Source organism: Aotus nancymaae, unplaced genomic scaffold (genome assembly GCF_030222135.1).
Source record: "Aotus nancymaae isolate 86718 unplaced genomic scaffold, 86718_ANA_hifiasm-v0.15.2.pri h1tg000062l, whole genome shotgun sequence".
Lineage (NCBI taxonomy): Eukaryota > Metazoa > Chordata > Mammalia > Primates > Aotidae > Aotus > Aotus nancymaae.
The window spans coordinates 590,550-614,012 of NW_026988476.1; the positions used below are offsets into that span (position 1 = coordinate 590,550).

The 23,463-nt window shown below is 53.4% G+C and overlaps 1 protein-coding gene across 2 annotated transcripts in view; it reads left to right on the forward strand.

The window, feature by feature from the left end:
* Positions 1-23,463, forward strand: part of ADCY5 (adenylate cyclase 5) — a 163,357-nt gene that overhangs the window by 102,573 nt on the left and 37,321 nt on the right. For both annotated transcript variants that reach the window (XM_012476188.3, XM_064365755.1), the window contains exons 4-8: positions 12,411-12,522; positions 14,116-14,243; positions 16,310-16,468; positions 17,326-17,467; positions 19,965-20,105. In XM_012476188.3, the coding sequence (XP_012331611.3) occupies positions 12,411-12,522; positions 14,116-14,243; positions 16,310-16,468; positions 17,326-17,467; positions 19,965-20,105 (682 nt within the window). The remainder of the gene's footprint in view (positions 1-12,410; positions 12,523-14,115; positions 14,244-16,309; positions 16,469-17,325; positions 17,468-19,964; positions 20,106-23,463) is intronic.

The window sequence follows — 23,463 nt, forward strand, 5'->3', positions numbered from 1 at the left end:
GCCCAGTTCCTTGCCCTCCCTCACCGTCTCTTCTCCCACCAACAGGCATCTTCCTACTCCTCATTCCACAGTGCTGGCTCTTGGGCCCACAGCCCTCCAGCAAGGTTGTTTGGTCAGAGGGGCTGACTCAGGCCTCTTCTGCGGTGACTACCCTTGAGGTGACACCTCCCTCTGTCCCCCTCCCATGGAGGCAGTGACTTTGGGTTGATAAAAGAACACTGCCCTAATCAGAGTGGCCTACACATGAGACCCCTGCCACAGTGGGGGCATTTCTGTCTGGGATGTGCCAGGATCAATGACAGTAATCAGGAAAGAGATGAAAGGAGAGAAAAAACCAAGATGCTGTGCTTTTCATGGGGACAGAGACGATTGTCACTCTGACATCGCCAGGGACAGAGGTGGCTGGTCCACATCAGAGGCCAACTGCAAGCAGTCATATGCAAATATCCCTCTGGGTCCTCTTTCCCTGTTCTATCAGCAGCACTGATTGTAGCGCTTGGTAGAAACACAGTGCTTGCTCTGATCTCTGTTTTGGGTTGAACTTTTGGCTTGGGTTGGTGGTTAAGTAGGAGATGGGGGGTGACATCATAGTTTAAAAGCACCCCTTGGGGCTGGGCTCATGGAGAGCTGGTGGGGCACAGTGGTTAGGCCTCGGCTCTGGAGTTAAGCAGTTCTGCACATTGCCCCTACTCTGCTGTTTCCTGGCCATGTGACCAGGACAAGTTACAGGAATGGAGCCACTCTCAACCTCAGTTTCCTCATTTTCGTAATAGGATAGGAAGAGCACCTACTTCATAGGGTTGCAAAGAGTCAATGGAATAACGTGGGGAAAGTGCTTAGCACAGTATCTGGCACATAACAAGTGTTCAGTAATTGTGAGCTGCCATTATTATTGTTACTGTTATTTTTATGATATGATCACACTCATATCAACAAAGAAAGGCCTGGGGATTCTCTAGTTGGAGAATGGAGGGCGATGAGTCACATTCATCAATTCTCTGCAGAGTTGTAATATTTAGAGAGGGTGATGACATGCTGTTCTCTAGCCCCACTGAGAGCAAGGCCACAAGAAAAATAAATCAACTCTACAGCGTGACAGGCTGGGCCTGGATCTAAGGAAGAGGAAGAGACTGATGGGTGTTTGGGGAGAAGAGTCTGTCTTGGGTAGGGAGGGTGACAGGCAGGGGCCCCCACTCTCCATGGCCTCATTCTCCCCTGCCCCGAGGAGAATAATCGTGCTGCACACACCTCCCGGGGGTGCAGCCAGGGACTGACCAAGGAGCCTGTAGGATGCTTTGGTGCTGAGCCACCACTGGCCATGGGCAGAGGTGGGCCAGAGGCCAGGGGACCCCTGGAGACCCCTGGAGACACTTAGATGCCTCCCCCATCTGATGTGTGGTGACAAATGGAAATGTTTCAGCCCTTCTGATGGGGCAGGTCAGCCGGAGCCGGGGCCCATGCTGGGATGTCCACCGGTGGCTTGTAAGCCCTCCTGCCCGTCCTACCTGACCCCAGATACCTGCACATACTGTAGCTGACAGTGCCAGGGCTGGGGATGGGGGCTGTGCCCTTCCCACACCTGGGAGGGACAAGGGCCTCGGGGACATGCCAGCAGAGGCTGTTCTGGAGGGAGAGACAGCTCCTGGAGCTCTGCTTAGGCAGGGGAGAGATCAGTCAGCCTCAGCCTTCTTAGCCAGAGAAGGCGCCATACCGCGTGGGTCACAGCAAAGGTAGATGCAGACAGAACCTCGGCATCACCAGCTAACCCTTGCCCAGGAGTCAGCAGAAGGGAACAAGATGAGCGCCTATGTTGAGCAGATGGGCCTACACCCAGCCCTGCCTCCTGTTAGCTGTGTGAACTTGGGCAAAGCACCTAATCGGAGCCTCAGTTTCCTCACCTATAACATGGGATGGGGACAGTTGTGGCCATTCACTCATCCTTTCAGCTAATGTTTGGCCTCTGTCTCACTGCAGGACACTCAGCTAGAGGCAGGCAGTGAGACACGGATTAAAGTACGTGTCATCGCTGACATCATGAACTCATCTTCTGTTAGAAAAGACACTAAATGATGAATAATTAGTCAGTTGAGTTTATCACATTCTTTCTAGTGCCAGCGTATAGAGACCAGGAGACATGAACTTCACAGGGTATTAATGTCTGATCTATGGTTCTGTTACAATTGTGATAAAAGGCACAGAGGAGCAGTGTCCATAAGAGGGGGCCCGGCTAGCTAGCCCAGGGCTCCTTGCAGGCTGCTGGGAGGTGAGGTGAGATAGGGCATGGAAGGCCTCCAGCCCCACGCAGCCCAGGAAGCTGCAGACTGATTGCCCTTGAGGCAGGGTGGACAACCAGTGAGGGTCAAGGTCAGGTAGCTCAACACCCCCAAAGGTTTCAGGGGCCAGAGAATGCCCCAGCCAGGCCCGAGAGGGCGCTGAAGGATTCTCCGCTTTCACACAGGCTCCTTCTCAGTGTGGATGACCCTGCACCTGACTGGTCTGTGCCAGAGCTGGAGCCCTAAGGTTTTAAAGGTTATAGGTGGTAGGTGGGTGAGAGATCATCTGAGACTCTTATTTGTGTGAAGGGAGAGGCTACCTCTTCTTGGGGGTGTGGTCCTCTGCCTAAGAAACATTCCCTGCAGGACTCCTGGGTTCAGGATGGAGCATGGCGGTAGAGGATCTTAGTTCACTGACTTGGATCAGGCATCCAAGAGTCCTGTGAGTCTGCAGCTGGGGTCCCGGCAGAGGGGCTGCCAAGCCTGGTGTGGCAGTGAGGTAGCAACCCCGCCTCCCCACATATCAGGGGTGTGGCAGGGTCTTGGGGAGAGATCCGCTCTCTTCCGAGTCTTTCCCCAACACCTCCCACTTTTAAGGTTATTATCTCCTCTGCTCTCTCCTTCAAGGACTTGGCTGCATTCCCCAGGTTGCTCTGGTGTCTGGCTGTGCTGCAGCGTGGTTCTGAATTATAATGACCACACGACAGTGTCCGAGATACTCAGATACCTGTAGGCGGATTGTGCACCCTGTAGGCAGAGGGTGGAAAATCTTTATCTCCACTCACACCCTCAGCCAACAGACCACATGAGGAGGATCATGAACACCCTGCATTCCTGTCTTAAACCTGACATGAAGAAGAGTGTTCTGGGCTGGGCACAATGGTTGATGCTTGTAATCCCAGGCCCAGAATACCGGGAAGCTGAGGCAACATGATTGCTGGAGCCCAGGAGTTTGAGGTTACAGTGAGCCCAGATCTTGCTGCCGCACTCCAGCCTCGGAAACAGAGCGAGACCCTGTCTCTATTTTTTTTTTTTTTTTTAAGTATTCTGAACTCCACTCCCATACCAGTTAGAGATATAAGTGGTCTTTATGTTATATTATTCACTCCACAAACATTTACAGAGCTGCTTCTATATCCAGCCTGCTGCAATGAAAAAGACACTGTCTCTGCACCTTAAGGAATATCCAGCCCTTGCAGCGAGGGAGTGAAGTGCTGTGGGGAGCAGCAGCTTGACAGCCCAGTGCACCCTGTTGGTGGGGCCACTAGGGTTGGGTCTTTAAAAAATAATAATAATGGGTTATTTTAGTTATGATAAAAATACATAGCATAAAACTCACCATCTTAGCCATTTTTAAATGTACAGTTCAGTGGCATTAAGTACATTCAATTGTTGTGCAACCATCATCACCACCATCCATCTCTGGAACGTTTTTTATTTTCCCAAACCAAAACTGTGTTAAATGATAACTCCCCATCCTCCCTCCGCCAAGCCCCGGGAAACCATTCGACTGCTCTAGGTAGCTCATGTAAACGGAATCATGCAGTATTTGTACTTTTTGTGACTGGCTTATTTCACTTAGCATGATGTCTTCAAGGTTCATCCATGTTACAGCAGATTTTCTTCCTTTTTAAGGCCTGAATAATACTCCATTGTATGAAGAATATTCCACGTTTTGTTGAGCCATACAAAGTTTCCATTGATGGACACTGAGTTGCATCTACCTTTTGGCTATTGTGAATAGTGCTTCTAGGAACATGGGTGTACACATTTTTTTTTCATATCTGTGCTTTCAATTTTTGCTTTTTTTTAAGATGGAGTCTCACTCTGTTGCCCAGTCTGGAGTGCAGCAGCATGATCTCGGCTCACTGCAACCTCTGCCTCCTGGGTTCAAGCGATTCTCCTGCCCCCAGGCACGCGCTACCATGCCTAGCTAATTTTTGTGTTTTTAGTAGAGACAGGGTTTTACCATTTTGGTTAGGCTGATTTCGAACTCCTGACCTCAGGTGATCCGCCCACCTCAGCTCCCAAAGTGCTGGGATTACAGACATGAGCCACTGCACCTGGCCTGTGCTTGCAACTTTGATGGGTATATATCTAGAATGCGTTGTTGGATCATATGGCGATTCTATCTTTAGCTTTTGGAAGAACCACCATACTGTTTTCCAGAGGGGCTGCACCATTTGCCCTTCCTCCCAGCAGTGCGCAAGGGCTCAAATTCCTCCACATCCTTGCCTGGGATTGGGTCCTGACAAAAGACCTCAGTTTACCTTAAATGCAGGATGGGGATTGGTGGGGACTGGAGCCAGCAGCCAGCGAGGACTTATTATTTTAGCTCTCTGGACTCAAAATGAGGGGCCCTGTGGGATATAAGAAGGGAGAGAAGATAGAGCAGAGAGGTGCTGACCAGTTGAATTTGTCTGGCTATGTCTTTGAAACAGCTAGAATCAGCTGTGATTTATGATTACGATTCTAATAAATATTTAGACATAAGAAGCATTATTATGGGCTGGGGTAAGTCAGGGAAGACATCTTGAAGATGGAAGGGTTAGAATTAGGCCCTAAAAGAAGAATGTGATTTGTTTTTTATATTTCACAAAATAAACACTTATTTTTTGTTTTACTTTTTTTGAGACAGAGTCTCACTCTGTCACCCAGGCTGGAGTGCAATGGTGTGATCATGGCTCACTGCAGCCTAGACCTCCTGGGCTTATGCAGTTCTCCTACCCCAGCCCCTTAGTAGCTGGGACTCCAGGCACCCACCACCATACCTGTCTGATATTTTAAACTTTTTTGCAGAGACAGGGTCTTACTGTGTTGCCTAGACTGGTCTCTGACTCCTGGCCTCAAGTGTTCCTCCCGCCTTGACCTCCCAAAGTGCTGGAATTACAGGCATGAGTCACCGTGCCTGGCAAAAAAATAAACATTTTTATTATTGAAGAATATATGTACTTTTAGAAAAATTGGACAATAAGAGCAGTATGGAGAGGGAAATCAAGCACTCATACACTCACCACCCAAGGTCACTCACTGTTGCTAGATGTTGGTGCAGTTTCTTCCTCCTTTTGTGCGCTTTTCCTTCAGGAAGCATTTCCCTAAATCCTTCCAGACTTTCTGAATGGAATGTCTTTAGGTGCTGTGGGATGTTCCATCCTATGTACAGTAGGGGTAGGGTTTGGGTAGGCAGAAGCAAGAGAGGGTTTTGGGTGGGAGGGAGGTGGTCTGCAGGAGGCCCTCATTGATCCCAGGACATCCTCAGCCTAGGACCCCCTGGACCCAGTCCTGATGGTCAAGCCAGTCACTTGTCAAGCCCCTTGTCTTGGTTTCCACTTGCTGAAGGAAGGTGTCCAGTTGTCCCTGCGAGAGTGGAGAGAGTGCGGTTGTCCCAGGGCAGGCTCTCCCTGTTGATGGGATTTGTGCAGATACTCAGTGTTCAGCAGGCTCTCATAAGCCTTCCCCCCTTTCTTTCCCAGCCTATGCCCTGGGTGGCCCTGTGGCTGCTGCCAGTTCACATGCCCCTCTCCCATCTTTTTTGTGCCACTCCTTGGAAAATAGTCCTCTGGCGTCTGATCTCAGCCCAATGTTAATAAGACCACACCTGATAGTGCTAACTCCCCTAAAGGACATGAGTGACTCCTTGCTCCTCCTGTACCTTACTAGGGACGTGAGCCCAAAGGATTCTCCAGGTTAGATAATAAGGGGCAGATGGAAGGGGCAAGCTGCAGGGGATGGCACTTTTGATCAAGAGACCACTGGCCCATCCAGAGGTGTGGGCACTTTAGCCTCCCCAGCCCACACTGGGGCCTTCCGGGCACTTTCCCAGCACCTGCTATTCCCAGCTTCCTGGGAGTTGGGCTGAGACCTTGCCATACTCCCTTCCTTCGCCCCACTGCCCATCATGGTTCTCAGTGTGGTTCTGGAGCTCTAGCGACACCAGGGGCTGCAGGAGATCAGAGGAGCTGGTGAGCAGCACCACAGGCTCCCTTAGGCCACTAGGAGGACCTGGCACCTGGGTGTCCAGAGGTGCTGCAGGATGTGCACAGGAGCAGGGCCAGGCTCTGACAGCTTCATAACGTCATGGGCCTGTCTGCAGCAAAAGCAAACAACCTCGAAGAAATGCGCTTCACCAAAAGTGCACGTGGGGAAAGCTGAGCCGAAGCTGCTCTGGAGGGCTGAAGGGCCTATTGTGGTAATTGGGACTGTTCCTCCCGCTCTTGTCCCTGCAATAGAATTCAGGCAACTGTGAGTGATGGATGGCAGGCAATTAAGGAAGCGTGCACAGTCAGGGTGGCCCTACCCCAGTTCTGTGCCCACCATGAGGGCCTGATCCTGTTGCCAAGAGAAGCTCTCAGATAGGAGCTAATCGGTGAATTAGCACCTTCCTGCAGGTCTGGGCCAATGCTGAGTTGGGAAATGGCCTTCAGAGTTACCCTGGGGCAGATCAGGAAATCCTGGCCAGCAGAACAGACAGTTTGCTGAAGGGTAAACCTTGTAAAACCGAGGAGTCTGCAGAAGTAACAGTCACTAAGCAGAATCCTCCCGCAAAGCTGCAAAGAAATGTGACTACCTCTGACAGGAGGTGGCGGAATGTGGGGGTGGTAGGTTTATATAAATGTATGGGGAGGCTTTGGGGGCTTCAGAGTCAGGGCCTCAGCAGCAACCTTGCATGGGTTTCTGCCCACCTGGCATTGAAGCCTTACTCTGAATGACTCGTCCCTGGAGGGCAGTGACCTGCCCCTCCCTGGTTCCTCAGCAGCTGGCCAGAAAGAGTAGATTCCCAGGAGGCTGCAGGGAGGTGCAGGTTTTCAAAGCCACCTGGGGCTCCTCACACACCAATGTTGTTTCTCATGTCTCCTGGCACACAACCAGAGGCCACCCATGTCCCCATGTCCCTGGTACCCATTCAGTCACTGGATCCATGTATATTACTGGAGCGTCTGCTGGGCGCCAGGCCCTGGACTTCATGGGCTCCTGTCTCAGGTGACGTGCTTGAGACTCCAAGAGGCTTTGCGGGGCAGAAGGAAGAGCTCACAATTTGGAATTACTAGTTCTGCCTCTTGCTTTGGAACCGAGAAAGTGTACCCCCTTTCACCACGTAAGTATTAGGCACTGTTGTGGGTTGAATTTTATCCCCCTAAAAGATACGTGTTCCCTGGTACCTGTGAATGTGACTTTATTTGGAAGCAGGATCTTTGAGATGAAATCAAGTAAAGATGAGGCCACACTGGAGCGGGATGGGCCCCTAATCAATAAGAATGGCGAACTTGTGAGAAAAGGAGACTGCCTTGTGAAATCACAGACAAACGGGGAGAAGTCCTGGTGAGGACCGAGGCAGAGACTGAAACGATGGGGCTGCCGGCCCAGGAACGCCAAGGAGTGATGGCCGCCTCCAGAAGCTAGGAAGACGCAAGGAGAGATTCTGCTGAGTTTCAATGGGAGCAGGGCCCTACTGACACCTTGATCTCAGACCTCCAGCTTCCAGAACCACAGGACGCTAAAAATCTGTTGTTTTCAGCCACCTGGTTAGAGGTGCTTGGTTACAGCAGCCCTAGGAGACTAATAGGGGCACCTTTTATGTCTGGGCATTGTGCTGGGTGTTGGGCAGGGTGCAGAGCAGAGGCCAATGTAGGCATGGCCCGCCGCATCCAGGCAGTCATTCAGCTGCATGTTTCCTAGGGGCTGGGATGTAGCTGTGAATCGAGTAGATAAAAATCTCTCCATCAAAGAGTTCACATTCTTGTGAGGGGAGGCTGGAGCGTAAGAATAACAGTAATACACAGCACAGTCAGTGGGAAAAATATGCTGGAGAAGGGAGATAGGCAGATGGAAGGGGTTGTAAATTTAAATGAGGTGATGGAAGCCTTCCCAAGGCTACCTTTAAACTAGCCTGGTGGTTCTCAACCCTGGCTGCATACAGTTACCAGGGAAGCTGAAAATAAAACAGAACAAAGACAATCAACAGCAGATCTCACCCGAGACTGATTAAGTCAGAATATCTGGGGCTGGGAGTAGGGAGTCTTTCCAGGTAAAAGCTCCCCAGGCGATTCTACAGGACGCCCAGTCCCAGGACCATGGTCTAGTGTGACAAGAGCTGCCCTGGAGGAAAGCGCTTGCCAAGGTCTGGTGGGGTCATCTGTGGAGGAGTTGACCACAGGCCTGGCCATCCCAGTACACGGATGGGCAGAGGCCTGGCCCAACTGAGTGGCTGGGTCAGCCAGGCAGGCACAGGAGGCCCAAGTGCAGAGGAGCCCACTTCTGCTCTGCCTGGTGCTGCGGGTTACCCTGCTCAGTGGCAGTCCTGCCTCTGTCGGATTAGAGGACTTTTTCCTTCCTGCCTTGGGGGCGTCTCCAAAGCCAGGCCTTTGCTGCATAGCCTCAGGCCTGGGGTGGACCAGTCACTGGTCATGCTGCCTGCCGGCTTTGTGTTGGAAGTACTGGTGTTAGCCAAGGGGACGCTCACTGAACATGTGCCTTGACTCACGTGCAGCCGATCTGGACCCCAGCTTTCCCTGGTTTTGATTTCCTGAGAGATAAAGAATTTCCAGGACAACTATGGGATGAGTGCTTTCACAAACTGGGAAAGACCTCCTTCTCCCTGGGTGGAAGGGGGCAGCCACCTGGGAGGCAGGGAGGCAGAGAGTGGGCCAGGATGGGGGTGTGTAGGCACCCTACCCCCGGCATGCACATGCCTGTATAGCCTCCCTCTGGGCAGGGTGGTGGGCCCACCAGCCACCCCTGACACCGACATCAGAGCTTATGGAGAATCCAAACTCCCTTTCATTTTCTGAGCCCATCCAGGGCTGTGCATGCTGGAGCAGCTCTCTGCTGTCCTGAGTCCCGTGGCTTAGCAGGACAGGGCCTGTCATCTCTGCTCTGCCTCCTGATCTTTTCTTCTCTTCCATTCATTTGTTCCATCTCTTGTCCCTGTTCCCATTTCTTCCACTCTTTCTGACCTTCCTCTTACAGTTGCCTTGGCTGATCCAGGCTAGGACTGAAGTGGCCAGAGGAGCCGGGTTTGGGGAAACAGCAGTGGCTGGGGGGTGCCCTCCTGTGCTTCTCCTGGGAAGGTGGAACAGCCTGGCCGAAGCCTCAGGATACCATTCCCTGGTGGCCCAGCCTGTTTCCACAGGCCCTCTGATTCTCTTCATGTGAGCTGGCAAGCACCTGCTGAGAGTGACCCCTCTCAGGGGGGTCCCGTACCTGCCGGGAACCACAGCAGCAGCTCCTGTGGGTCCTCCCACCCCGCTCTGTTCCATCTACAGTGCTAGGGCGTTGGACTGTGCCTTTACCCATTTAAGATGTCTGTGGGGCCCACAGCATCATCTTGATTGGTTCATCTCCTAAAGTGTGGAGCCAGGTTGCCTGTATGACCTTGGGCAGGTGGCTTTTCTGTGTCCTCATTTCCTGACGGGGTGCTTGTAAGGTGTGAACGAGGTAATACTTCCGTGAGCTTAAAATAGTGTCTGACTGTTCTAAAATGTAGATGTTATGATGGTGAGGCCAACAGATCGGGAGAAGACTGCCGTTAAGATTGTCACTCACACGTCCCACGAGGAGGAGACACACCACGCAGGGGCCACAGCGGGAGGCACAGGGCAGTCAGGAGGCTGAGGGAACAGGGGCCTTTATTGTAGTTTGTGTGGGAAGGAAGGGCGGGGCAAGGTAGTGAGGCAGCTGCTTGGCTGATTTGAATAATGTCATTGCATTGGCTCGGTGTGTAGGGGCTGTCCCAAGTTGCCTGCGCCTATCCCTGGGGCGGTGAGGGCAGGGGATCATTGTCAGCAGTGGGGTCTGGGTTGGTTGGTTTGTGTGTGAAAGGCACACCCTTAAGGCAAGTGGTTTACTGTCTCTAGGAACTGGCTTGTCCTGGGAGGCACAAACTGTCCAGGACCTTGGGTGTCAAAGCATGGGAGTAGAAAGACAGGCTTAGCAAAGGGTACCATGCTCCAGTTAGATAGGAGGGATAAATGAGCAGTATGTGAGGCGACAGATTTGCTGATTAGCCTGATCAATCAATCATTCCACACTGTGGATATGTGACATCACTTTTCACCCATCCCATAAATATATGCAATTATCATTTGTCAATATTTGATTTATGTATTTATTTTATTATTATTCTGAGATAGTCTCGCTCTGTCACCCAGTCTGGAGTGCAGTGGCGCTATCTCAGTTCATTGAAACCTCCGTCTCCGAGTTGAAGTGATTCTCCTGCCTCATCCGCTCGAGTAGCTGGGATTACAGGTGCACGCCACCATGCCCAGCTAATTTTTGTATTTTTAGTAGAGATGGGGTTTTGCCATGTTGACCAGGCTGGTCTCGAACTCCTGACCTCAAGTGATCCACCCACTTTAGCCTCCCAAAGTGCTGGGATTACAGGCGTGAGCCCAATATTTGATTTAAAAAGGCATGCTTATGGTACACATTTTTAGAATAAAAGGACAAAATATGTTTAGTTCAACATCATTAATTTTAAAACTGAGACTGTGGGTTCTGGAGCCTCAGGAGGAGCACAGGCCTTGGAGGCAGAATCCTGCCACTCCGCTGTCTCTGGCTGCTCCGAGACTTGGCCCCCATCTGTGAAATGGGTACACTGACCCCTTGCTTGCAGGGCTGTTGCGCAGACTCAGTGAGGTGACACATTGGAAGCCTCCGCTTAGTGCCTGGCTATCAGGAGCACCTCAGTACGCGGCAGTTTTTAGATTTTTGTGTCCCTTTTAAGAAAAATAACTTAGGGGCCCTTACAGATTCTGGTCCCGGGGACTTCCCTCCCGTTTCAAAGGAAAAGGAAAATGTTTTCAATTTAGGGAACACAAGCCACAGGGACGGGCGGAAGATCTGTCACCAGCTGGTGCACTGAGGAAGTGGGAGGGAGGAGTTGGGGCTTCCAGGGATGCTGACTGGCTGTGTCTTCCTTTCTCCTCCCTGGGCCTCTTTTACTCTGTTCCTTGTAGAGGTTAGAGGACTCCCTCAGGATGGAGGGCTTGGAGCTGGATTCCCTTCTGTGTGGGACTGGGAAGTGAGAGTTTGCAGGGCCACTGTTCTGGCATGAAACGCCTTCTGGAACAGAGGCATAAAAAGCTTCTCCTCCCAGGAGCAGGCCCAGTGCCCTCAGGGTGTGCTCAGAGGCCACACAGGGGCAGGCCTGAGAGATGGCTGGGAGTTGGGACCTGGTCCCCTGTTGGCACCCTTCCGAGGTACATACCCAGGCCTTACGCCCCTCCCCTGCCTTCCTCCTGGGCCAGGGGAGGGTGCAGTTAGAGCACAGAGGAGGATAGCAGCAGGGAGAGGCAGTGTCCTCGGCCCTCCAGGCCAGAGCCTCTTAGTCCTCTGCCCAGCAGCCATGTGGAAGCCCCCGGGACTTTTGGCCCGCAGCCCTCTTAGACACGAGGAGCCCCAGTCTGGGCCCCGGCCGCAAGCCCTGCCTCTCCTCCCTCATGGAGGTCTGACTTGGCCTGTTCAGGCTGCTCTAAGAGAATACCGAAGACCAGGGACTTACAGACAACAGCAATGTGTTTCTCACGGTTCTGGGGGCTGGAAGTCCGAGATCAGGGAGCCAGCATGATTGGGGTCTGACAAGGGCCCTCTTTCAGGTTGCAGATGGCCACCTTCTCATATTGTCATGCGGTGTCAAGCAGAAATCGAGGAAGCAAGCTCTCGTGTGTCTTCTTAAAAGGCACTAATCCCATTCGTTAAGGCTCCACCCTTGTGACCTCATTATCTTTCAAAGGCCCCACCTAATACCATCACATTGGGTATTAGGATTTAATGCGGGTGGCTCATGGCTGTATTCCCAGCACTTTGGGAGGCCGAGGTGGGTGGATTGCTTGAGCCCAGGAGTTTGAGATCTGCTTGGGCAACACAGCGAGACCCTGTCTCCACCAAAACAAACAAACAAATTAGCCAGGTGGGATGGCACACACTTGTAGTCCCAACTGTTTGGGAGACTGAGGCGAAAGGATCCCTTGAGCCTAGGAAGTCGAGGCTGCAGTGAGCCATGATCACACCACTGCACTCCAGCCTGGGCAACAGAGCAAGACCACCTCCTCTTAGAAAAAAAAAGATGTCAGGTATGAATTTGGGAGACACAAAGATTCAGCCTATAGCAGGGTCTTCCTCCTCCACCTGTCTCCCCAGCATCCTGTTTGCTGACATCGAGGGTTTCACCAGCCTGGCATCCCAGTGCACTGCACAGGAACTGGTCATGACCCTCAACGAGCTCTTCGCCCGCTTCGACAAGCTGGCCGCAGTGAGTCGCCCTGAGCTGGGGCTGGGGGTGGCCTCACCTGGGCTGTTGAGGGTGGCTGCTGTGGTAGAGGACTTGCTAAACCCCAGGGATGGGCTCGTGCCTGGTTCTACCCTGCTGGGCAGAGCCTGCTGGTGATGGGCAGAGCCTGCTGGTGATGGGCAGAGCCTGCTGGTGATGGGCAGAGGGGCCCCCTCAGGCTGTGACTGTGCCCTCACGCCCCACGTGGGTCCTGGAGACACGCAGCTGAGCTGCTTTTCAGCACTGTCACTGACCACAAGGCTGAGCGAAGGGAGCCCTCCACACCCCTGTCTGTAGAAGTGAGTGGTGAGGCATGCCGGCCACACTGCCCAAACCCCCAGGGGAATTGCTGTTTGTCTGGGGCACATTAGGTGCCATCGAGCCACATTCCTGATGAGATTGTCCAGACTGATAAGAGAATGAATCTGAATCCCCAGCTGGTCTGAAGGCAGCTGTGTGCCTTTTCCTAGAGGCATTCAACGTTTGGATAAATTGGAAGTAACACTCCATGGCAGAGAGTGGTGAACGACATGTTCATTCTTTAGGCCCCTGTTCACCCCTCCCTTATCCTTTCCCAGCTCTAGGCCTTTGAAGACTGATTAATGTCAATGGGCACTGACAGGTGGACACATTCCCCTTTGCCCACAAAGGATGATGCCAGGCCGGGTTATTGATTAGAGGCTGGTGCCATCGGGGCCAGTGCCAGGGCCTCTGGGGGCTTTGATGGTGGGGCAGATACTCACCTGTGGGTTTATCACTGAACTGAATGAAGTGAATGAGTAGCTGGTTGGCACTTGGGTCTCAAATGAGTCCAGGCCACACGAGCACTTGAATCCCTGTGTCCCAGCTCCCTTTGGGAGCCAGAGTTGGACCGCTCATAATTGATGATTAGTGATATTCCACCGCAATGTGACATGGATTGAGGGTGGCCCTCAGGTGGCCCTGTGGCACCTGTCACTCAGCAGCAGCTCTGTTGAGTTCTTGACACTCATGTGCTTGCTAGTTTAGCAAAACTCTTGATAAAAATCTCAGACAGGTTGAGAGTGAGCTTTTGGTTAAAGCCCATTTCTGCCTGCTTCAGTCTTTTTGTAAAAGGGGGACAATCACACAACTTTTCATAGAATCTCAGGCCATGAATCAGAGTGACTTTTGGGGCGTGGAGGGGACCAAAGACCCTTGTAGTGGGGTTTGGGGCGTGCCTTAAGCTGACAAGGCCACCCTGCTGGCTGAGCCGCAGTTCCACCGGCCAAATTCCTCTTGGGGCTCTGGAGTGGATCTTTAAAAGTGAGCTCCTGAGCCCGGGAGGCTGGAATGTGTCTCAGGGCATCCCAACCCATCCCTCCCTCCCCACCACCCCTCCCTCCCCACCACGTCTCCCTCCCCACCACCCCTCCCTCCCCACGGCTCCTGATAAGCCTGTCAGGGGACCGCGCTGAGTTCCGGTGTGGGCCTCTGCTCACTGCCCTAAAAGGCAAGTTATTCCAGGCATGGGGTGAATCTGTTTGCCTCTCATTTCTTTCCCTCCTACTTCTCTTTCCTACTATTTTTAATTTCTAAAATTAATTTGCTTTCCAGGAGAATCACTGTTTACGTATTAAGATCCTCGGGGATTGTTATTACTGCGTCTCGGGGCTGCCTGAAGCGAGGGCTGACCACGCCCACTGCTGTGTGGAGATGGGCCTGGACATGATCGAGGCCATCTCGTAAGTGCCCGCCCCTGGGTGCCATCTACCCCCCTGGGACTGTCCACAGCCCAAGCATCTGACTGACCTGCCAGCTGCCTGAATGGAGGCAGGGAAACAGCGGGGTAAAACCATCTCCCAAAGGTGCCCAGCTAAGCTGACGGTTGGTGTGTGCCAGCAGACTTTCTGCCTTCTCCAGAGTTCCCTTTCGCTACAGCAGTCCAGGCAGCTTTTCCCAGAGGAAGTGCATGGAAAGGGAGGGCTCTGCAGACTCCAGGAGTGGAGGAGAGGCGGCGGTGAGGACCCTGTGCCGTGTGAGGGCCTTGCGCTTTGGGGCCTCCTGTTTCCTACAAACACCCAGCCAGGTGTTGAACTGCTGGTTCCACTTCTTCCCAGATGGAAAAGGTTGGGCGCACAGGGGCCGGACAACTCCCCAGGGTGCTACTACTAGGCAGGTGGATTCAAATGCAGGTGTTCTGCTTAGACAGCCTCACCCTTCCTGTGAGCCATAGCAAAAAGACACTTTGGCCAGTTCATGGCTATCACTGGTCACAGCAGGAGCCCTGGTCACTGAAAAACATGGGTAGTCCAATGTTATGTGACAGCCAAGGCAGCAAGTCAGAGACTTTGGGCTTTAGAAATCGCCTGGGCAGGGGCAGAGAACAAGGCATAGAGGGCAAGGTTAGGGGTGGGAGTGGCTGTCCAGGAAGGTGGCCGGGTCCATGGGTTTGGCTCAGTTCTACTCGCAGTGCTTGCCCAGTGTCCCTGGCATGCCTGAGCTAGATAGTCCATCTCCCCGGAAGCACAGAGCCTTCAGGGAGAGACCAGGACTCCCAGTGCTCAGATACGAGGCACGTCATGTGGACACTAGGTAAGGGGGGCAGACTATCGTAGGAGGACCCAGGAGGGGACAGTTGATTCCATTGAGGGGATCGAGAGAGTCTGCATGAAGGAGGTGGCTGTGGAGTTGAGCCAAAAAGACAGAATGAGCTATTGTCAAGTTAAGCAAGTATCCAAAGGCATTGTGGATGGAAAGTATTTCCGTAAAGGCATTCTGCGGCAGTGGAGGTATTTACCAAGTTGATTCAGGACAAGAGAAATGATGGATGACCTAAGTCTCCCCTGCAGTGGATGTCAGCCTCTTGCCAATGGCATGGGGTGGGGGCAGGGAGTCTCAGTGGTGGTCTCACCCACTGGGCCAAGTCACACTGCTGGTCCCATGGCTGGCTGAGTGTGCCCATGCCCCAGGTGTCAGGGAGGGTCTAGGGCCCTAGGAAGTACAATCTCTGTTCATCCATTACCCCACTTCCTGGTACCTGCACCCTCTTCTGCAGACGCTGGGCAGGTTCCCATGGGCCCCAGACATGCACCTGGAGATGTATGGCTTCCTTCTCACTCTGCCTCCACTGCTCACCCAGCATGAGGAGTTATAAGTGCGCACAGGGCCTGCCCTATCTACTAGGGGCTCCCAGATATGGATACGTAGTGCATGGGGCTGGGACCAAGCTTTCCTCTAGGGCATGGAGCACCTAAGCCCCTCTGCCTACCTAGGCTCCCCTCCTCTCCTGAGCAGGGTATACCCTTGAAACCTGGGTAACCACCTTTTGCCATCATCCTGCTAACATCTTGGAAGCAGCAGTGTGGATAAATCCAATAAACAGATAATCAAAAAGCCATTTCTGCCTTACCCACAAGAGCATTATACAAATAGCGTTTGGAGTGGTGGTAACTTCCCTGTTTAATTCAAGTCGGCCTAACATGCATTTGCATTTTTCCAATCACAATTTAATTGACAGGGCAGTGTTGGCCAGAGGTGCCCTGCTGGAGGGGAAGCAGCAGGGCTCTGGTTTTAGTGTGGCACTGCGCCACCTTGTGGCCAAGCCTGGAAAAGACCCTCTGACAGCCACTGCACCTGCCGCCCGCCCCAGTCCCCTTCAGGCTGAACATTCTTGGACTCTAGTGCTCGATGGGAGAGAGAAACCTCTTCGACTCCTGCACCTTCACCTTCCCTGCACCTGCAGGCTCACCCCCACCCTGTGTGCCTGGCCTCCAGCCTTCTCCCAGCCTTACCCCTGCTCCATCCCCAGGTTGGTCCGGGAGGTGACGGGGGTGAACGTGAACATGCGTGTGGGAATTCACAGCGGGCGAGTACACTGCGGTGTCCTTGGTCTCAGGAAGTGGCAGTTCGATGTCTGGTCTAACGACGTCACACTAGCCAACCACATGGAGGCTGGCGGCAAGGCAGGGTGAGTGAAGGCTATGGTTGGCTTGGGGCACTCAAGCCCATCCAGGGTGACCATCCTGCAGAGGTGAGGCAGGGTGGGGTGGGGTGGGCAGGAATGGTAGCAAGCCCCTGGAGGGGGTGATGCTGGGGTGAGCACAGTGAAAGAAGAAATTCTTCTATTTGCCGAATCACCTGTACCATCATTGGCTAGTTGTGGGAGCATCACGTCAACCTTCCCTGAGCCTTGACCCTAACGATGGTGGCTGGTGAGGTGTGATAGGCAGAGTTCCAGAGGAGGGAGGAAGCACAGATAGTTTCTGGGATGGCCAGACCATAAAGGAGGCAGGACTGGGAGGGGTGAGGAAGGTGGGGTGAGGAGAGCCCGCTGCTAGGCAGAAGGAACACAGCGAGGCAAGGCACAGGTGTGGGAAACACAGCATTTCCAAGGAATGGGAGAAGAGCAGATGGCCTTTTAGGGATGGCTAGGAGAAACAGCGCCTGTGTTCAGAAGGCAGGAGTGCCAGGCTCGGGAATTTGGATTCCGTTTTATCCCAAGCAGAAGCCATTGCTGGCTTCTGAGCAGAAGTGAGAGGTTTGTAAAGTTTGTAAGACAGGAGGCCATATTATCCCAGGCAGGCTAACGTAACGGTCTGTGCCAGGATGTTCAGTGTGAGATGATGTGGTTGCAGTGGGCACGAGAGCTGTCTCGTTAGTAAATCTGGGTGCCATGCCAGCTTGGGGTTAGGACTTGAGCAGAGCATGGGACCCTAGGGTTTGAATCATGGTGAATCCACAAATTGCAGTTTGTTTTTTTGTGGGAGCGGACATTCTTACTTTGCATTTTTTGCCCTCTCCACCCTGATCCCTGCTCCCCTGTAGACGCATCCACATCACCAAGGCTACACTCAACTACCTGAACGGGGACTACGAGGTGGAACCGGGCTGTGGGGGCGAGCGCAACGCCTACCTCAAGGAGCACAGTATTGAGACCTTCCTCATCCTGCGCTGCACCCAGAAGCGGGTTCGTGGGTTGTGGGGCGGGGGGCTGAGGGGCTCCCTTCTTCCAGGGAGGAACATTTTGATGGCCTGCTGCTTCCTTCTCTTTCCTTGAGTAAAGTCATCAATTTCTTAGGCAATCGTGGTTCCTGCATCTTAAAAAGGACCCCAACAGTTAGGCCTTGCAAAAAAAGGATGGTAAAGAGGGAATCTTTTCATATTGCTTCTGTTGCAAAAATGCAACAGGCCTCAAATCAGTTAGGAACAAGACATCAGAAGTCCACAAGCTGGAAATCAGCATCAAGGGAGTCTGTGGATACTATACGTTTTATCTCCATCTCTCTCCTTTTCATTCGCTTTTCCTCGGATGGACACTCGTCCTTGTCTCTCCCTCTCTGATCCACGTATCAGGTCCATCTCCGCATGTGCCTGTGTGTCTTTGTTTCTTGAACCTGTTTTCCCCTTTCCCTTTCTAGTCTCTTTCTTCTTCCCCCTTTGTCTCAGCCCACACTTGCTGGAATATAAAGCTGAATTATTAGCAGACTTCAGTGTTCTATTTTTAGTAATGTCATGTTCCATGTTCTTAATTTTTAAAGCGAATGAAGAGAACATTTTATATTTCTGCCTAAGCTAAAATGCCTTTTACTTATGAGTATTTCTGTTGAATTTATCTGTCAGTCAGTGCCCTTTGATAGAGAAAAGCTTCCCATTTCTCTTCCTAAGAAGCGAAACAAAAGACAAAATAAAGCTGTGAGAAGAGTTCAGAGAAAGTCTTGGACAACAGCAAAGGCGATTTTTTTTTTTTTTTTTTGAGACGGAGTTTCGCTCTTGTTACCCAGGCAGGAGTGCAATGGCGCGATCTCGGCTCACCGCAACCTCCGCCTCCTGGGTTCAGGCAATTCTCCTGCCTCAGCCTCCCGAGTAGCTGGGATTACAGGCAGGCGCCACTGTGCCCAGCTAATTTTTTGTATTTTTAGTAGAGACGGGGTTTCACCATGTTGACCAGGATGGTCTCGATCTCTTGACCTCGTGATCCACCCGCCTCGGCCTCCCAAAGTGCTGGGATTACAGGCGTGAGCCACCGCGCCTGGCCTAGCAAAGGCGATTTTTAAAGGGAGGCAGGCAGGGCTGTTGAGGGCAGGCGCCCGTGCTGAGAAGGATATCAGAGGGACACCTTATCCTACCGTGCAGCACCCCAGGGGACAGATCCTGGCTGCAGGGCCCTTCACAGGAGCTGTGTCAGGCCCTCCACAGATGCCAGGAAGAGGGACAGGGGATTCGGGGCACCGTGGGGACAGCTCCTCATGGCTTCCTTGACCTGTTGGAAAGGGTTGGCCAGTTCCTTGGCCACAGTTACCAATGAACTGGGTGTTCCGGGCCCTTATTCCACATCTCCCTTCTCGGTGCCCGGGTCACAAGGCCTCCCGCAGCTTCCTGCCCTAGACCCGGAGTTCTCTGGCTGTTGGTTATTCCAGCTGGACAAGCAGTCTGAAAAAGATGAGATGGAGACAGAGACAGTGATAGGCACCCCCAGCAGCAGTGTCAGCTGAAGCAGGCCGTGTCCCCCCACACACACCTTATCTGACAAGGGAGGGAGTTGAGGGGAGGGTTGCCTCAGGTCTCCAGCTCTCTTGCCCCCATTTGGATGGATAGATAGACAGACAGACGTGATCCTGGGACTCTGTTGGCCTCTAGATAGTGGACTGAGACTCTGTTTGTGTATTTATACAATGCCTGTGAGCTCTTGAATCTCATAACTTCACTGACCCAAACCTCTTTAGAAGTGGCCTCCTGGGCACCGGGACGTGTCCCAGTGTCCTCTCTGCTAGGGCATATTTTGGAGAAGTTGAGCAGAGGTTGCGATTCCAGGTCTCCTCTCCCTCTGGCAGCCACTTTAGATCAGGCCCTACCCACCCTTGGGGCTGTAGCTAGAAGCCCTACCCTGCCCTGAGCCCTGGCTTGCCCATGAGCAAAGCCCAGTGTGACGCCACAGCCTGCCAGGGACTAAGTTGGGAGGCTCAAGCATGAGCTGGCCTGGCTGCCTAGGAGACCTAAGCTCAGCCTTCGCTGATCGCCCTGCCCCGCAGAGTAGGGGGAGGAAGCACAGTGTGGGCAGCCGGGTGCGTCAGCTCAGGCCCTTGGGAGCCTAGGCCATCCAGAGGAGAGAAGGGCACCTGGGTTAGAATCTTACGGTCAAACTTACAGGGAGAACTCCATGCAAATGGCAGATGTTCCCAAGCCCTTTGCTTTCTCACAAGACAAACTCTCGTCATCTTTTGCAACTCCCACCTGGGCCAGCCAGGGCTGGCGTTAGGGAGTTTGGAGGGATCCAGGATGCCTACCTGGGGAGTTCCAGGATCTGGGCAGAGCTCTGGGCTCCAGGGCTATGCAGAGTGGAGAGGGTGGCTGCCTTAGCCCCTTACCTGGCCAGGTACCACGTTCTGGGGAGGATGAGGAACTCCCCACTTAGACTTGTTTGGTGACCCTGCCCACAGGCTGACATGTCTGTGTTGGTCTCCCAGAAAGAAGAGAAGGCCATGATCGCCAAGATGAACCGCCAGAGAACCAACTCCATCGGGCATAACCCACCGCACTGGGGGGCCGAGCGCCCCTTCTACAACCACCTGGGTGGTAACCAGGTGTCCAAGGAGATGAAGCGGATGGTGAGTGGCTGGTGGGGCAGTCTGTAGTCAGCACTCTCCAAGGCTAGGGCCTTCTGTGGGTGCGAGGCCTGCACCAGATGCCTCATGTTGCCCAAGGGAATCTGGGGAGCCAGATAAGGAAATGGAAGTGAGGTTTGCCCCAACTTTGGACTAGGAGTCAGGGCACCTGCTTCTGGCCTCAAGCTCTCCCCACCACCCTGTGGCATGCCTCGTTAGGCTTTGGAACAGACTGGCAGCACCCCGTCCTCCCTCCCTCTCGGCAGAGCTCGCGGCACAGCCTGGAAGCAGGCATGTCTGGCTAGACTCGGCCAGCCACAGCCTCCAGCTGTCTCTTGGCACTGTCTGGTGAGGCCCCGGGGAGTTGAGTGGGCACCACATACCCTCTTCCAGCACTTCCTGCATTTCCCAGGCAAGTGAAATCACATCTTCTGGTTCAGTTGCTCAGAAACTATCCTAGTGCTTTCTGGGAAGTGCCAGGGGGTGGTCCCCTTTGCTGTCTGTGCTGAGAAACACCCCCCACGAACGCCAGCCTCCCAATGGGGACATGAGGGCTGAGCAAGTCGGGGAGGCCATGGTCGGGTGTCAGCTCCACCCGCTGCACACACTGGGACAGGTTAATCAGGATGCACCGCCTGGGCTCTGGCAGCAATGACAGGAAGATGATTCCTGGTGGGAAGAGGAGGAAAGAGGACGAGAAGCCATGTTACCGCAGTGGTGTTTTCTCTCCTTCTGTCTGAGAGCTTGGCTTCTGCCCCTCTTGTGTGCTACTCAGCTCAGGGACACCAGGTTCCCAGGTGGGAGTCACCCACACTGAGGAAGGGCTGAATGATGGTGTAGGGCCTGTGTGTGTGGTGTGTCTGTGTGTGTATGTCTGTGTGTGTGGTGTGTGTGTGTGGTGTATGTGTCTGTGTGTGTGGTGTGTGTGTGCGTGTGTGTGTGTATGTGTCTGTGTGGCCACTTAGTGAAGAAGGAGGGGCATGTTGCACAGGAGCTCCAAGTCTGGGCTCTGTGGAGCAGACCGGCTGAGGTTGCAGCAGAAGGGATCAGAGATGGACCCCACGGAAATCCAGCCAAGTCAGCAGACAAGAGCCAGGAGAGCCTGGAGGAGGGGACAGGCTGGGGACCCAGCCGCTCTGCTCCTTGTTAGCCAATGAGTAGCAGATGATACAAGTTTAAGGGAAATGTACAGGAGGAAAAGTGATTTGAGCCAAGACCCCCATTTGACATTTTGACAGTAGAGACACCGCTGGGGAGGCCTGGGTTACCAGAGGGCAGATCGGAGCTACCTGGCCTTCCCCAGGGCTCCCAACTTGACTGTCCACAGACCTGGTCAGTGCCACTGAGGGCTCCAGCTGCCACCCTCCCTCCAAGCAAAGAGTAGTTGGTGACCCTCCCCATCGTCACCCCGGCCCTTTGATAGTCTCCTGCAGACCCTCATGGTCAGGGCAGTCAAGCGTTCGAGACCAGCCTGGGCAGCACAACAAGACCCTGTCTCCACAAACAATAAAAAGGAGAAGGGAAAACTAGCTGGGCATAGTGGCATGCTCCTTCTGTCCTAGCTGCTTGGCAGGCTGAGGCAGGAGGATCACTTGAGCCCAGGAGGTTGAGGCTGCAGTGAGCCATGATCATGCCACTGCCCTCCAGCCTGGGGGACAGAGCAAGACCCTGTCTCACAAATAAAAATAAGGGAGAAAGGGGGAAAGGGGGAAGGATGGAAAGCAGGACAGCAAAGAGGGGCAGGAGAGCTGAGAGAGAGGAGGCATTAAGGAGGAGGCAGAGGGGAAGCTGAGGAGTAGGGGAGGTAGATGAGGAGGAGGGGAAGGCAGAGAGGTGGCGGGGAGAACAGGAAGCAGCCAGCAGGGAGGCAGGGCCTGGTGGTGAGAGATTCTCTTTGTTCAGAATCCTTGAAAAGTTATTTTTTGGTGATATTTGATATAAGCTGTATCTTTAGTTATCTTGGAGTTTTAAAGGAGATAGTTTGGACTATAAGCACTGGGTTGGCAGATGTATAACTCATCATTAGGACAGGAACTTTGGAAGAATTCACAGTCAGGACTGTCATGCGGAAGGGACAGTCTCTGGAGAAAGAGGCTGCCAGGAAGACTCCTCCAAGGCATTCATCGCTTTGCCCAGCAGGGAGGGGAAGGAGTGCGGAAGAACAGGGCTGTTGGAACAGAGGCTCCCGTCCTGGCTGGGCCGGGTATCCCCTGAGGGGACTGCCATCAACGAACAGCCTCTGGGTCCCACTCCAGTGTGGCCAGTGGGAATCTCTAGGCCGGGGATGGAGACAGGTTCCATAGCTGCTGCAAGGGCCACTGGGCTTTTGGTGCTATGCGTGCCTGGAATCTCGGAGAGAGATCCACAGAAGGCGAGCTTTCACCCCCGCCTGCCCACGCTGGGATGAGTTTTATGAGAAACGGGCCACTGCAGGTGGGATGGGGGCGGGGAGCGTGCAGTAGTGACTGAGAGCAGTTAGAAGATTTGAACTTGGAGTCAGCAGTGCCTTTTAAATCTTTTGCCAGCTTTTACTGCGCTTTTAAGACAGCGACGAGCCGTGCTGGTGGATGCTTAGGCACTAGTGTCATAAGTCTTTAAAGTTATTTATTAATAAAAAGGTTGCCAGTGGGAAGACGTGTGGGCCTGAGCTCCTCTCAGCAAACCCAGGAATGGACGGCACGGCATGGGGCGGGGGGCGGGTGCCGGGTGTTGGAGGAGGGGGTGCAGGAGGACTGGGAGAGGCCAGGTAGCTGCTGTCCTGGAACTGTTAAGAGTAAGCAGGTGATGGGATCTGAGCCCAGTCTGCTCCATTGTTCTTAACGGCCCCCCCGCCATGTGAACCAGTGTGTTTTCTGTACTGTTACCGATTCACCGTGCCCACCTGGCTCTGAGCTCTCCACACCAACAAGGCAAGCAGTGTAGTTAGGATGGTCCTGGCCCCCCACTGAGCTCAGGAAGAAAAAAATGGGTCCCCAGCACCAGCCTCCAAAGAGGACCAAGGGGAGCATCAGGAAAGGTCAGAACAGGCTTATTCACATTTTGGTCTATTTTTGAATTATAGAGACCACCATACTTGTAATATAGCTCAGTTGATCTCGGTTCTGTAGTAAAATTTTTGCTGGCTCCTGGGATGGAACTGAGAGGGCCAGTCCCACGCAGAGGGTCTTCCACAGAGAGGTCGCCTGTCCATCTCTCTGCTGCCCAGCCATGCCTGTGCTCCAAGGGATCCTGGGGGCATCAGGCACGGGCCTGCCCCATCCCCGCCCCGAAGAAGCACTCGCTTGAGTGACATCCACTCCTCCAGCCCAGGGCTGGGATGGTGATGTGGGACCACTTTGCAGCCTGGAGGGTCTGGCTGTTC